The sequence below is a fragment of the Heterocephalus glaber genome, unplaced genomic scaffold, assembly GCF_053883595.1.
Source record: "Heterocephalus glaber isolate CG9 unplaced genomic scaffold, H.glaber_assembly_v1.0 deba00000470, whole genome shotgun sequence".
In the NCBI taxonomy this organism is placed as follows: Eukaryota; Metazoa; Chordata; class Mammalia; order Rodentia; family Bathyergidae; genus Heterocephalus; species Heterocephalus glaber.
In genome coordinates, this window is record NW_028258145.1 from 6,984,848 (window position 1) to 6,997,365 (window position 12,518).

Here is a 12,518-nt window from a genome sequence, read left to right on the forward strand (position 1 = left end):
CAAATTATGAATAAATGCCAAGACTCACCACTCCTTGGATGGGATCTAGTGGTTCAGATCTGGGACCAGGCTCCACTTCCTAGGGGCATGTCTGGGGCTGCTTGCCTCCCTGTGTGAAGCAAGGAATAGAAGAGATTAGAGTCCATTTCTGGTTCTCAGAAGAGTCCTGTGTACACTAAAACATGAGCAGGAGTGAGTCATTTATAAATGATTGCTGCTATCTGTTCTCAAGGGGAATTGTGAAGAGTAAGGAAAGATGTGTCCAAAGTAGATTGGGTTTAGTGCTCATGCTCAGTGGTCAGTAAGTCAGGCAAGATGGCAGCCTTCTGTCTTTCTATCTACCTTGGTTCCTCTGTGGTCTTCTTTTTTTTTTTGGTACCAGGGATTGAACTTGGGTCCTTGCGCTTCCGAGGCAGGCGGCGGAACCACTGAGCTAAATCCCTGGCCCCTTCGTTGTCTTTTTTTGGTACTGATCCCATGGTTCTTCTGAATGCTGAACTCCTGGCTGCTCTAAGAGCTCCAGACCCTGGCGGTGGGGGCCCACTGACGTGACTAGGCATGGAATTTTCCTTTCTTCCCTAGTATTAAATCCACTTTGGAGGAAGAAGTCATTGAATATGCTGTCCTCTTGAAAGAAGTCACACAGAGCGATTTGGGGCGGAAGTTTGTGTGCTTTGCCCAGAACTCCATTGGGAACACAACCCAGACCATCCGACTGAAGGAGAAGCAAGGAGGTGAGCTGGAAGTGGAGACTGGAGAATGTACACCCTTTGCTGAGTAGGGTGGCAGAGTGAAGAAGACAGAGTGGGATGTTTTCCAGGTGCTGGACTCTACTCAGCCACTTTGTTGGGTTAATCCATGTTCACCTTGCCCAATGTCATAGAGCTAATGAAATCATGATTTGGACCTGAACCTCTTAACAAATGCTCTATGAAAAGCCTGCCTTTCATTTCCTCTCTCCTCCATCTACACACTTATTCTGCCCACATGGCCTACATGCCCGGCATTGTGCTAGTACTCAGCTGTCTTTGCTCTTTGCCTCCTAGCAGCTAGGCAGCATGGTAGGTCCATGTTTCTATGGATGGAGAATGGAGGAGGGAAGGAGTCCTCTTGCTCAGTGTCCAGAATGATGCATGCACAGACCGATCTTAGCCTTGTAAAAAGCTGGAGTAGAAACTCCAAGCAAAGAATAGCTTTTAAATGACTTCATGAAGACATCCAGAGATGAGTTGGCAACATTCATCCATTCATCCAGTTAACAACTGGCCATGGCACATGCAACTATGTGTGTTGGTGAGGCTCATAAGTAAGATGGAGCATGTCCCTGGCCTCTCACAGATGCTCTTGAAGATGGCCTCTTTCTGTAGAGGTTTGTAGGTACTTTGCCTCAGGAACTGAGCAGGGTGGCACGGTAAGCCAGACATGGCTCCTGGTCTCAGGGAGTTTCAACTTAGGTAAGGAAGGGAATATGTGAAAATAATTTACAATACACAATGAGAAGGATGCAGATGGGTTGTGCTGGAGTTAAAGATTATGGATGACAATAAATAAAATGATGGTGATAGACATTTCAGGTCTTCCCAGCCAGGAAGTGCCATTCCCCTGAGTTCTCTAGAGTTGATGGTAGACGGTTCCCATCACCCTTGATTAAGAGGTTCCCAGATTCAAGACAAATGCTACCAGAGGCAGTGATTTTGATACGACTAGGGAGAAGAGGTGCTGGGCAGGCCGCAGTGCCACCAGAGAGGGTCAGGGCCCTCTGCTTCCTCTTCAAGGCTCATGGCCACTGTGTCCCCACAGTGGTGTTCCTGTACATCCTGCTTGGCACTGCCTTGACGCTAGTGGGTGTGCTGGTGGTGGGTGTCCTCGTCTACACCTACTGGATCGAAATCCTGCTGTTGTGCCGGACCTACAAGAGCAAGGATGAGACCCTCAGAGGTAAGGCCACCCCACATGTCACCCTCTGATTTCCCCTCCGAGTCCACCAACATAGGGCTCAGACCAGGACAGGAGACAAGTTCATTACTTCCGATGGCCTTGGTTTTCTTGGAGTTAACTTAGGAAAGAATTTCAGATGCCTCCTGCCACTGGGGCTGAGCCTGAGGGAGGATTTCAGGAATGGATGTTCCTGATGGGGGAATAGCAGCCCTGGGATTTAGAGTCCAAGCGTGGTAGCCTTACACTGGGGACAGATGGGGAAATATTTCTTTGTTTCATTCCACTCACCAACAATCTTATAGATGATGCTATTTTGAGGCTGGTAGGACTGAAAAATAATCTTTCTGCACCATCCTGAGGCAATATGGCAAACAACATGTCCAGCCCTCAACACCTCTGTGTAGAATAGGGGTCCGATAGCTCCAGTTCAGAAGCAGGCTGTGAGAGCCCATTGGGAGAGATAAACAGAACTAAGCTTTCAGGATGGCTTCTCTGTATGTGGGCAAACTTAGCAGGTGCCAACTATGATCATTTCTTGAGGACTCCAGCATAGGCCTGTTACGTGTATTAGCTACTGTAATTGTCATGACCATCTGAATTTCTAAGCAGAGAAAGACATAGTCATGTGCCTAGAATTGAAGTCTGGAGGATGTCAGAGCTGGACTCTGGAGCAAGGGGTCATGTGGGACAGTGGGCACAGCTCAGAAAGCAGAAGGAAGGACAATAAAATGCAAGCATCCCTACTATTAGTGAACGCCTGTCAGTTTGGATGCAAGAGAGGAAATCATATTCATTAATGTGAGCTTCCTTAGACTAGAAAAGCAGCATTTTTTGTTTGTTTTTCTTCATCCTGGGATTCCCAGGGCAGAATATTTGCAGTTTTAGTGTATGGTTTTGTTCCTTGGAGAAAATCTAGGGAAAGACCAAGAGATATGTCAGGCCCTGGGTCCAACTCCTAGCACCAAAACAATCAAACAACCCCCCACAACCAAAAAGCAGGCCCAAACACGCTAACAAAAGCAAAGCAGCAACAAAAGATATGAACCGATCATGTCTTGTCATAGACCAACTACTGAGATCTCATCCTAGAAATCTACAAGCCACAAGTATTTTTGATATTGATTTATTTTTTCAAGATAGTTGGCTTTTTCTTGCATAAAGCTTTTTAACTCTTTAACTCTTCACTGCTTTCCTAGGTCATTTCATACTTCTTTTTCTGAAATGTCATTCACTGTAAAGCATCATCAGCTAACGGTGAAACATTTAAATGTCCCCTTTCTCATTTTACCATGCAAAGAACTCTTATTTTTTTTTCAGAAATTTTTTGTTGGTAGACAAATGGAAACAGGAAGTAATGGGAAAAGATCCCGCCAAAGAATCCACAATGACCTTCCCCTCAAATTCTGACATTGAGCTGCCTAAATTCTCTTTTACATTAAAAAAAAAAAATTTATAAGTACATATTTACAGTTCACGATTAAATTTCTGGTGGGGAGTCGGCACATGTACATAACACATCTTCACTCTTTTTAACCCCCACACTCCACCGGACCTCATGGTGCTGTTCACAGTAACCAAAGCACACATTTTCCACAATCAGACCAGGAGGCTGAACCCAGTTTTCAGGAGTGGTACAGCAGCGCCCTCTTCTGGCATAATTTGAGGTTTGCAGCAAAATGAATGCTTTGAAGCTAAGATTGAGCATCCAAAATTAATTTGGAGAGACAGGGCATGTTAGAATGGTGGAGGATCTAAGTGGTTTAGTTTCCAGATGATGTAAAGTTGCTAGTGTGCTAGGGATTTAATGGAGATGGAAGGAGAGGGACTGACCATGGTGCATTAGATATTTGATTGCAGGCTGGCCCAAATCCACGCCTGCATCTCCTTTCAGCTGCGATGCTTGGCTGCAGACATGGCCCCAGGACCTGGGTGCCCTGGTGCCAGCCTTTCTGTCCCCGCAGATCCACACTGAGCACGTGCATGCTGGGCATTCCCAGGCCCAGCTGCTTTGTAACAATACTGTTTGACATCACCTGTGAGCTAACTTCTGGATTCTTCTGCCTCTGCCAGTTTGTATTTAGTCACTTCCCTGTTGCTGGGACAAAATACGCAACACCTGAAACTTAGAGGAGGAGAGATTCATACCATATGGTTCAGGCATCTGTATGTGAACTGTGACTGAGGAAAAACTGGAAATGGCTGATGTTTTGCATTGTTCTCCTCCCTCAGATAAAAAGGAATTTGATGCTTTCGTGTCCTATGCAAAATGGAGCTCTCTGGGGATCGAGGACCCTTCACCTCTCAGTGAGGAACACTTGGCCCTGAGTCTGTTTCCAGAGGTCTTGGAAAACAAATATGGATTTACTTTATGTTTGCTTGAGAGAGATGTGGCCCCCGGGGGAGGTAGGTCCTGGGTACCCAGGAAGAATTCCAGCTCACAAAGGGCAACAAGTTTCAGCGATGAGTTTGTCCTGCCATAGCTTATGGACGCTCACCTGAGCCAACATCACAGAAAAACTTGACCAAGAGACAGCCTCCATCATTGGAAAGTCCACTTTCAGAAGAAAAACAAAAACAAGACAGCACCCTAGGAGGCTGTTCAGAACAAAGATGTCTTTCCTAGACTCTGAGCAGGAAGTCATCTCTGTCATCACCAAAAGTTGGCCCTCCTGGTGTCTAGAACACTGCCATCCATAATCCTTAGCACTGGGCCAAGCAGGGTCCTTTGTGGGAGCCACCCATGTGACTTCCTGGCCACTGTGGGTCTGTTGATCTCCTCTCCCTCATCAGGGCTCTTGGGCACCCATGACCCTAGAGTTCCAGCCTGCCCAGTTCCAGTGAGTTTGGCTCACAGAGAAATTGACAATTTGGGGATACAGAACATCAAAGGAGCATGATGAAATTGAGAGTCACTAGAGACAGGCAGAGATCCTCACCAGTTTGTAGAGTTGACACAGTAAAAGTGACAGCCTGGAAGCAGAGAGAGAGAGAGAGAGAGAGAGAGAGAGAGAGAGAGAGAGAGGGCCTGGGGACATGAATATCCCCTTCCACATCTCCTTTCCTCTGTGCCTAGGAGCCTCCATTGTGTGTAGGGGGGTGACTACACCTGGCAGGGTCAAGCTTACTGTGACTTGAGGTTTAACCATCTCAATTACAAATCATAATTATTATTTTTATCCCCAGTGTATGCAGAAGACATTGTGAGCATCATTAAGAAAAGCAGAAGAGGAATATTTATCTTGAGCCCCAACTATATTAATGGCCCCAGAGTCTTTGAACTTCAAGCAGCTGTGAATCTGGCCTTGAACGACCAAATGCTGAAACTCATTTTAATTAAATTCTGTTCCTTCCAAGAACCAGAATCTCTACCTCATCTTGTGAAAAAAGCTCTCAGGGTTTTGCCAACTGTCACCTGGAGAGGCCTAAAATCAGTTCATCCCAATTCGAGGTTCTGGACCCAGGTGTGCTACTACATGCCTGTGAAGGGCTCATGATGATTCCCATGGAACCAGCTCAGGACCATCCCAAGGGGTTTCTCTCCAGAAGGTACTCAGTGGATCAGAACTGCTGGGAGGAGCCCCCAGCCTGGGGAACAGGACAACTGGAAGCCTCCCTCTCTGCCCCAGGAGGAGGGGAGAGGCTGACTGGGTGATTGCACTGCATGGAGGGGCTCATGGCAAACAGCTTCCTCCTGCCACCCCACGCTAGCAGGCTGGGTAGCCCCTGTAAAGTGCCAAAGCTGCTGCAGAGAGCTGCTGATTTCCTGGACTGGGTGAGGAAAGCGACTCTCTGGACCACTCCACATATTCAGTGCACTGCACCCCAAGATTGTCCAAGGAGCCTGGGCTAAGTCAGCAGGAACTCCAGCTCCTGCCTTGGCCGTGGAGCCTAGCGTGACAGAGCTGTGTTTTCAGGGCTGTGGCCATTGGCGTTACATAAATGTTACTTTAAGCATTATATTATTTAAACATTTATTAGTGCATGTTTGCACGACACGATCTTTACATTCCCCATGTGGCATTCGTGCATCTATACAACACATCTTCATTCCTTTTTAGCTGCCCCCCCAACTCCTGGTCCTGTGCTCATTTGTGAGAGAGTATATCATTTGATATACTATTATCTATCTTTTATTTTTCCCTTTATTTATACTTTGGTTTCTTATATAAAAGAAACCATGTGATACTTAAGGCCATGTGTCTGATTTATGCCAATTAACATTATGATCTCAAGGTGCATCCATTTTTCTACAAATAACTCAACTTTATCCTTCTTTATGGTAGAGTGGTACTCCACAGTGTATAAATACCACACTTTCATTATCCATTCATCTGTTGATGGACACATAGCCTGCTTCCAAGATTTAGCTGTTATGAGTTGTGCTGATATAAACATGGGTATGCATGGATCACTGTAATAAGATTCCATTTTACCCAGAAACAATGACCATATCAAGAAATCCTATATAATAAATGCTGGTAAGCCTTTGGGGAACACTTCTATGTTGTTGGTAGGAATGATTTCCATAGGAACCACTATGGAAATCATTACAGAAATTCCTAAAAAAACTATGACTAGAAATCCCATTTGACAGTAGAGTAGCTGGATACAAGGCCAACGCTCAAAAAACAATAGCCTTCTTGTACACAAATAGACTCACTGAGAAAGAAATTAGGGAAACAATTCCTTTTACAATAGCATCCAAAAACATGAAATATCTAGGAATCAGCCTAACAAAGGAAGTAAAAGACCTCTACAAAGAAAACTACAGCACTCTGAAAAAAGAGATCAAAGAGGATATAAGGAAATGTAAAGACATCCTTTGTTCCTGGGTAGGAAGAACCAATATAGTGAAAATGGTCATACTTCCAAAACTGCTATATAGATTTAATGCAATGCTGATTGAAATTCCAAGAATATTTTTCACAGAACTAGAGAAAACAATCCAAAAATTCATTTGGAACCAGAAGAGACCTAGAATAGCAAAAGCAATTTGAGACAACAGAGACATGGCAGGGGGTATCAAAAGCCTCAACTTACAAAGCTACTGTGATAAAAACAACATGGTACTGGCAAAGAAATAGACCTGAGGATCAGTGGAACAGATTAGAAGATGCAGAAAGAAGTCCAGACATATTCAGCCACCTCATCTTTGTTTGTTTTTTGTTTTTTTGGTACCAGGGATTGAACTCGAGACCTTGCGCTTGCAAGGCAGGCAGTGGAACCACTGAGCTAAATCCCTGACCCTTGCCACCTCATCTTTAACAAAGGAGCCAACCACCCTCACTGGAGGAAAGGTAGCCTATTTAATAAATGGTGTTGGAAAAACTGGATTTCAACCTGCCAAAGATTAAAACTAGACCGTATCTATCACCATGCACTAAACTAAGATCAAAGTGGATTAAAGATGTAAATATTAAAACAGAAACACTAAACTTGCTGGAAAATAAGCTAGGTAGAACTCTTGAAGACACTGAATTGGCACAGACAAAGACTTTATGAACAAAACCTCAGTAGCACGGGAACTAGGACAAAGAATCAACAACTGGGATCTCATCTTATTAAAAAGCTTCTGTACTGCAAGAGAAACCATCAACAGAACTAAGACAACTTACAATGTGGGAAAAAATTTTTAGTAGCTGTACCTCAGACAAAGGACTACTATCTAGAAATATATAAAGAACTGAAAAAAAATAAGACCCCCCCCAAATTCAAAAACCCAATTCAAAAATGTGCATCTGGAATGAACAGACATTTCTCAGACAAAGAAATAAAAGCAGCAAATAAACATATGAAAAAATATTCAACATCACTGGTCATTCAAGAGATGTAGATGAAAACAACACTGAGATTCCACCTCAACCCAGAAAGAATGGCTGCTATCAAGAAATCAACCAATAACAAATGCTGGTGGGGGTGAGAGGAGAAAGGAACCCTTCTCCATTGTTGGTGGGAGTGCAGACTGGTGCAACCACTGTGGAAGTGAGTATAGAGATATCTCAAAGAACTAGGACAAGAGGTCTCATTTGATCCAGGTATTACCCTGCTGGGTATCTTCCCAAAAGAATTAAAAGAATCTTACCACAGCGATATATGTGCACTTATGTTTATAGCGGCATAGTTTATAACAGTGAAAGCTTGGAAACAGCCCAAATGCCCTTCAACCGGAAACTGGATAAAAAAGATGTGGTTTTTTAAATAAAATGGAGTATTACTCAGCCAGCCATAAAGAACAAGAAACTAGAGACATTTTATAGGCAAATGGATACATATCGAGGCCATACTCTTAAGTGAAATAAATAGGACACACATGTGTAAATACTAATAGTTTCTCTGGTGTGAGACACTGAAAGTGTAAATAAGGATTAAAATGAATAATTGATAATTTGAAACAGGAAGAAAAGGTCTAAAGGGGTAGGGGAAGTTGGAGGGGAAAGGGAAAGGTAAGAAGGGAAAGAAAAAATGATGAGAAATGGAAAAAATGGAAATAAAGTGTTTGTAAATAGGGAAGGGTGGAGGGGGTGAAGGGAGGACAGGGAATGGGGAAAAAATAAGAAGCAAGATACATCATGTACAGGTACAAGCACCCAATGATAAATGTAAATATATTGTATACTTAAAATGTACCAATAAAAAAATTTAAGCAAAAATAAATAAGTAAGTAAGTAAATAAATAAATAAATAAAAGAAATCCCATTTGATCCAGCTACTCCCGTTCTACATACCTTCCCCCTTTCTGTTTCCTGAGCTGTGTTCACATTCTACACGAGGGGCACAGAAGGAAGGACAAGAGGTGGCAGAGTCAGGGCTATGGTCAGTCTTTGTTGGGTCTTTATGGGCAGTGGCCACTCTGGGCATCAGAGCTGCACGTTCGTCTAGACTCACAATGGGGCGATGTTCCTAGGAGCCCAGTGTCCTTGAGAACATCAGAAGCAAAGTGCACACGGCGCACTTTGCCCACCGAATGTCCTAGCTGAACACCCAGCACTGTGCAGAGCTTTGGTCCACTCGTGAACATGAAGCAGCTGGGCACTGTACCTGCTGCCAGGCCCAGCCTCTCAGGACAGGGTCACACCATCTCAGTAGCCTGGGAAAGAGCCACACTGAGGCGCAAGTATGCGTTCTACTCAGTGTATGTCACTTTCGCAACATGATAAAGTTGAAAACAGTTAAGTGAAGTCATCATAAGTTGGGGACACAGGTGGAGGATGGAGCCTGTTCCTGGGGGCTGGGGGTGGTTCGGTCTCTGCCGGGATATCAGCTGAAGAGCAGGCAGGGCTCAGCTCAGCTCCTCTTGTCGCTGTGCCAGAGACCGTTATGCAGAGCCTCTGTGTACGATTGATTTTGCTCTTGGGCGCTGGATGAAGGGGCCAGCAATAGTTGGTCAAGGGAAGAGACGGGACTGGACCGGCTGTTTGCACATGCTGGAGAGGCAGCGAGGAGAGGAGACTAAGCAGGCCAGCTGTGTCTGGGAAACACGGGGACCCAGCAGCAAAAAGGCAGCTGGAATGGAGCTGGGAGAGGCTTTGGTTGGAGCCCTCTGCCTGGGATCCCTCACCCGCTGTGTGTGTTCCAGGATTGTGGCCTCAGGCTCAGTCCTTCTACGTACGGAGTACTGTGTGGAAGGCCAAGTTGTTGTTCCTGATAACAAGGCCATCTCATTCCTGTGTCTGCTTTTCTTAGGAGAGTTCAGCCTGCAGCCGGAAGAGTGCTCTACTCCTGCTTGGGGGACAACCTTCCCATGCTGTCTTCCCTGATGGGCTGGGTGGGTTGGGAAGGGCTGGGACAGGAGGGGTCCCCAGCTGGGCAGTGAAGGGAAGCAGCGCTGAGCTGACTCCCAGAATGTGTCACACTCAGTGGTCTGGATGTGACCCAAGCTCAGACTGGGGAAGGCATTGTCATGTGGTCGCACAGTGCCTGTGTGATCTTTCTTCTCAGGGGGAGGCACCCATATCAGACAGACCACTGTGGCTTTGCCACCAAGCGACATTGTTGTTGGAAATTTCAGTGTAAAGGTTAAAGAGGAGCTGAAGGATATAAATTAGGCCTGGGGAAGTTTCTGGGCCGGATCACTGTGGGTCTCTGGGGAGAACCACACTGCTGGGCCACTGTGTTTTGGCCGTGGCCAGGACCCTGGGTTCCCTGCCAGCCTCTCCCAGCGATCTCAGGCTCAGGAAGCTCAAGTGACTCCCAGAGGTCTCTGCTGTCTCAGAGCTGCTGGGAGGTCTGGGGCTCTGACCTTGGCTTCCAGAGAGAGCCTCAGGGTGCTCACACACAGGAAGAGATCTACCAAGCACCAACATCGATAGGAGGTACTCTTTCCAGGTTGGCAGGTGCATGGCAGATAACGGACGGCACTGAGGAGAAGAGGTTATTTATATTTTCTACATGGAGATCAACCGAGTTGTCTAAGATTAGGAGACCATACTCCCACAGTTGGCCTCTGCAAGTACAATTAGAAGGGTGTTATTTTCGAGTGCATCTTCTGAGTTTAAGGTGGCCATGTGTTCTGGCCCCTGGTTTATACCTGTTGTCCAAGTGCTTTCTTTCACTCTCTGAATGTGTGTTTTCATTTGGAAGGTGGGTGTCCAGCCTCCAGCACAGATGGTAGCCTCTCCTTCCTGGGCCTGTGTGGTGTCTCAGGCAGTTTTCACAGGCTTCCTGGTCACCGTTGGATCGAAGGCTGGTATTCACTGTCTGTCTTACATCTGGGCTGTCACCCAGGTAAGATGGCGCAGACATGCCCTACCCTAATGCTCCTCGTTACAGCTATAAAACGGGGGAAAATGCAGAGACAATCAGTTTGGGGATGGTCAAAAGTAATCAGAATTAGGATGATTGGGAAAGATAAAAATTAAATGTCTTACAGTTCGATTTCCCTCCAATTTCCCTGACTTAATGTCACCCTTTGAGTCCCGTGAATGGATCACAGGATGACAGGGAGAGGTATAGATGGCTTTCGGCTCTGGCCTCTATCCATGCCTTCCTCTCTGTCCCTGTGTCCCGGTCATGGAGGCCCCAGAGTCAGGGCATCTGCGCTGCACTGTGGGTGAAGGGCCTTCCAGCCCTCCGGCCAGAGAACTGCAAAGAGGAGCCCAGGAGCCTTATGACCAGGGAGCACTGTGGAGGAGAGAGGGAGAGAGAGAGAGAGAGAGAGAGAGAGAGAGAGAGAGGGAGAGAAAGGCCCAGGAGAGGAGGGGCCCATGGTGCTTTGAACAACTGTGGGGCCCAGCACCACTCGGACCCTGACTGGAATCCCACTGCTTAGAGGACTGAACTATGGACAGATCCCTTCCTGAGCCCAGCATTGGCCGTGGGAAAGGGGTACAGCTGGGGCAGCCAACAGCTTTGACCCTGGAGCCCCAGATGGGATGGCTAACACCAGGGACCCCCTGGCCCAGACTTTACCTGCTCCACCCAGGATTCAACGAGAACACTGCCAACATCCAGAGCACAACCTGTTAGAAGTAAAAAAAAAAAAAAACTATGACATTTTTGACAGGATTTTCAGGGTGGATATGCATAATATATAAGCTAACTACAACACAAAGGAGGGAGGCAGGGGCCCGGGGTGGTAGGAACTCGTATCACTCGAAGTGGAGAAATATTGATTCCAACCAGAGTGTGAAGAGAGCAGAAGTTTATACTTAATCCATGGGGCAACCACTAACACAGATGAAACCTTGACTGTTGTTAGAGCATGACAGACAATGGAATACTTCAGTTTTTAAAAAAGGAATTTTTACAATATACCTAAACATGAATGGGCTTGGAAGACTTTATGCTAAGTACAATAAGCCAGATAGATGATTTGCCTTATATGAGGAATCTAAGACAGTCAGATTGGAATGGCACAAAGGTTGGGGAAAACAAGGAGTTATTAATGAGTATAAGGTAGAAGTAAGATTTGTTGTACAGCAATGTACCTGTAGTCAATAATAATGTATTATATACTTAAAACTGGTTAATAGGATAGAATTCATGTTTTTTTTAACCACAATAAAATTTTAAAAGGTTAAAAATAAGTGTTTATATAACACAAAAGAAGGGGAAAGAGAAAAAGAGGAATGAAGATCTTAAGAAATAAATAGAAATCAAATAATAAAATAGTAGCCAGAAATTGAAATATACTATTAGTTACATTAAATGCAAAATGGCTAAACATAGGAATTAAATGACTAAAGTTATTGGTATGAGTTTTTCAAATGACTCAACTTTATTTTTGTTGTAGATATCTCTTTACCGTAAACAGAACTTCTAGTATAATATCATAGTTTGACTTAGACTAAAAAGCTAGCTATCAATATATTGTATAAAGTGTAACTGAAATTAGGAACATCCATACAGGTCAGAACATCAGCTAAGATAGAAGTTGGCACAAAGAGAAAGGAATAGAGATGGACACACTATGATAAAGGGATACATTTCATGAGATGGCTGAGAGAGAAGTGGACAAGTTCAGTTGTACTTGGGACATCTGCATTCTTCTCTCAGGGATCGATGATACTTGTAGGCAAGGATTCAGCAGGACAGAGAGAGCTGAATGCCCCTGCCCTGTTTGTAGTGTCAGTTATGGAGCA

At 45.1% G+C, this 12,518-nt stretch overlaps 1 protein-coding gene across 1 annotated transcript in view; it reads left to right on the plus strand.

The window, feature by feature from the left end:
- Il18rap (interleukin 18 receptor accessory protein) overlaps positions 1-8,587 on the plus strand; it is a 29,497-nt gene extending 20,910 nt beyond the window's left edge. The window contains exons 7-10 of the mRNA XM_013072097.3: positions 583-734; positions 1,801-1,938; positions 4,168-4,341; positions 5,122-8,587. Coding sequence (XP_012927551.2) covers positions 583-734; positions 1,801-1,938; positions 4,168-4,341; positions 5,122-5,432 — 775 coding nt within the window. The 3' untranslated portion in view covers positions 5,433-8,587. The remainder of the gene's footprint in view (positions 1-582; positions 735-1,800; positions 1,939-4,167; positions 4,342-5,121) is intronic.
- Positions 8,588-12,518: the final 3,931 nt, after the last annotated feature.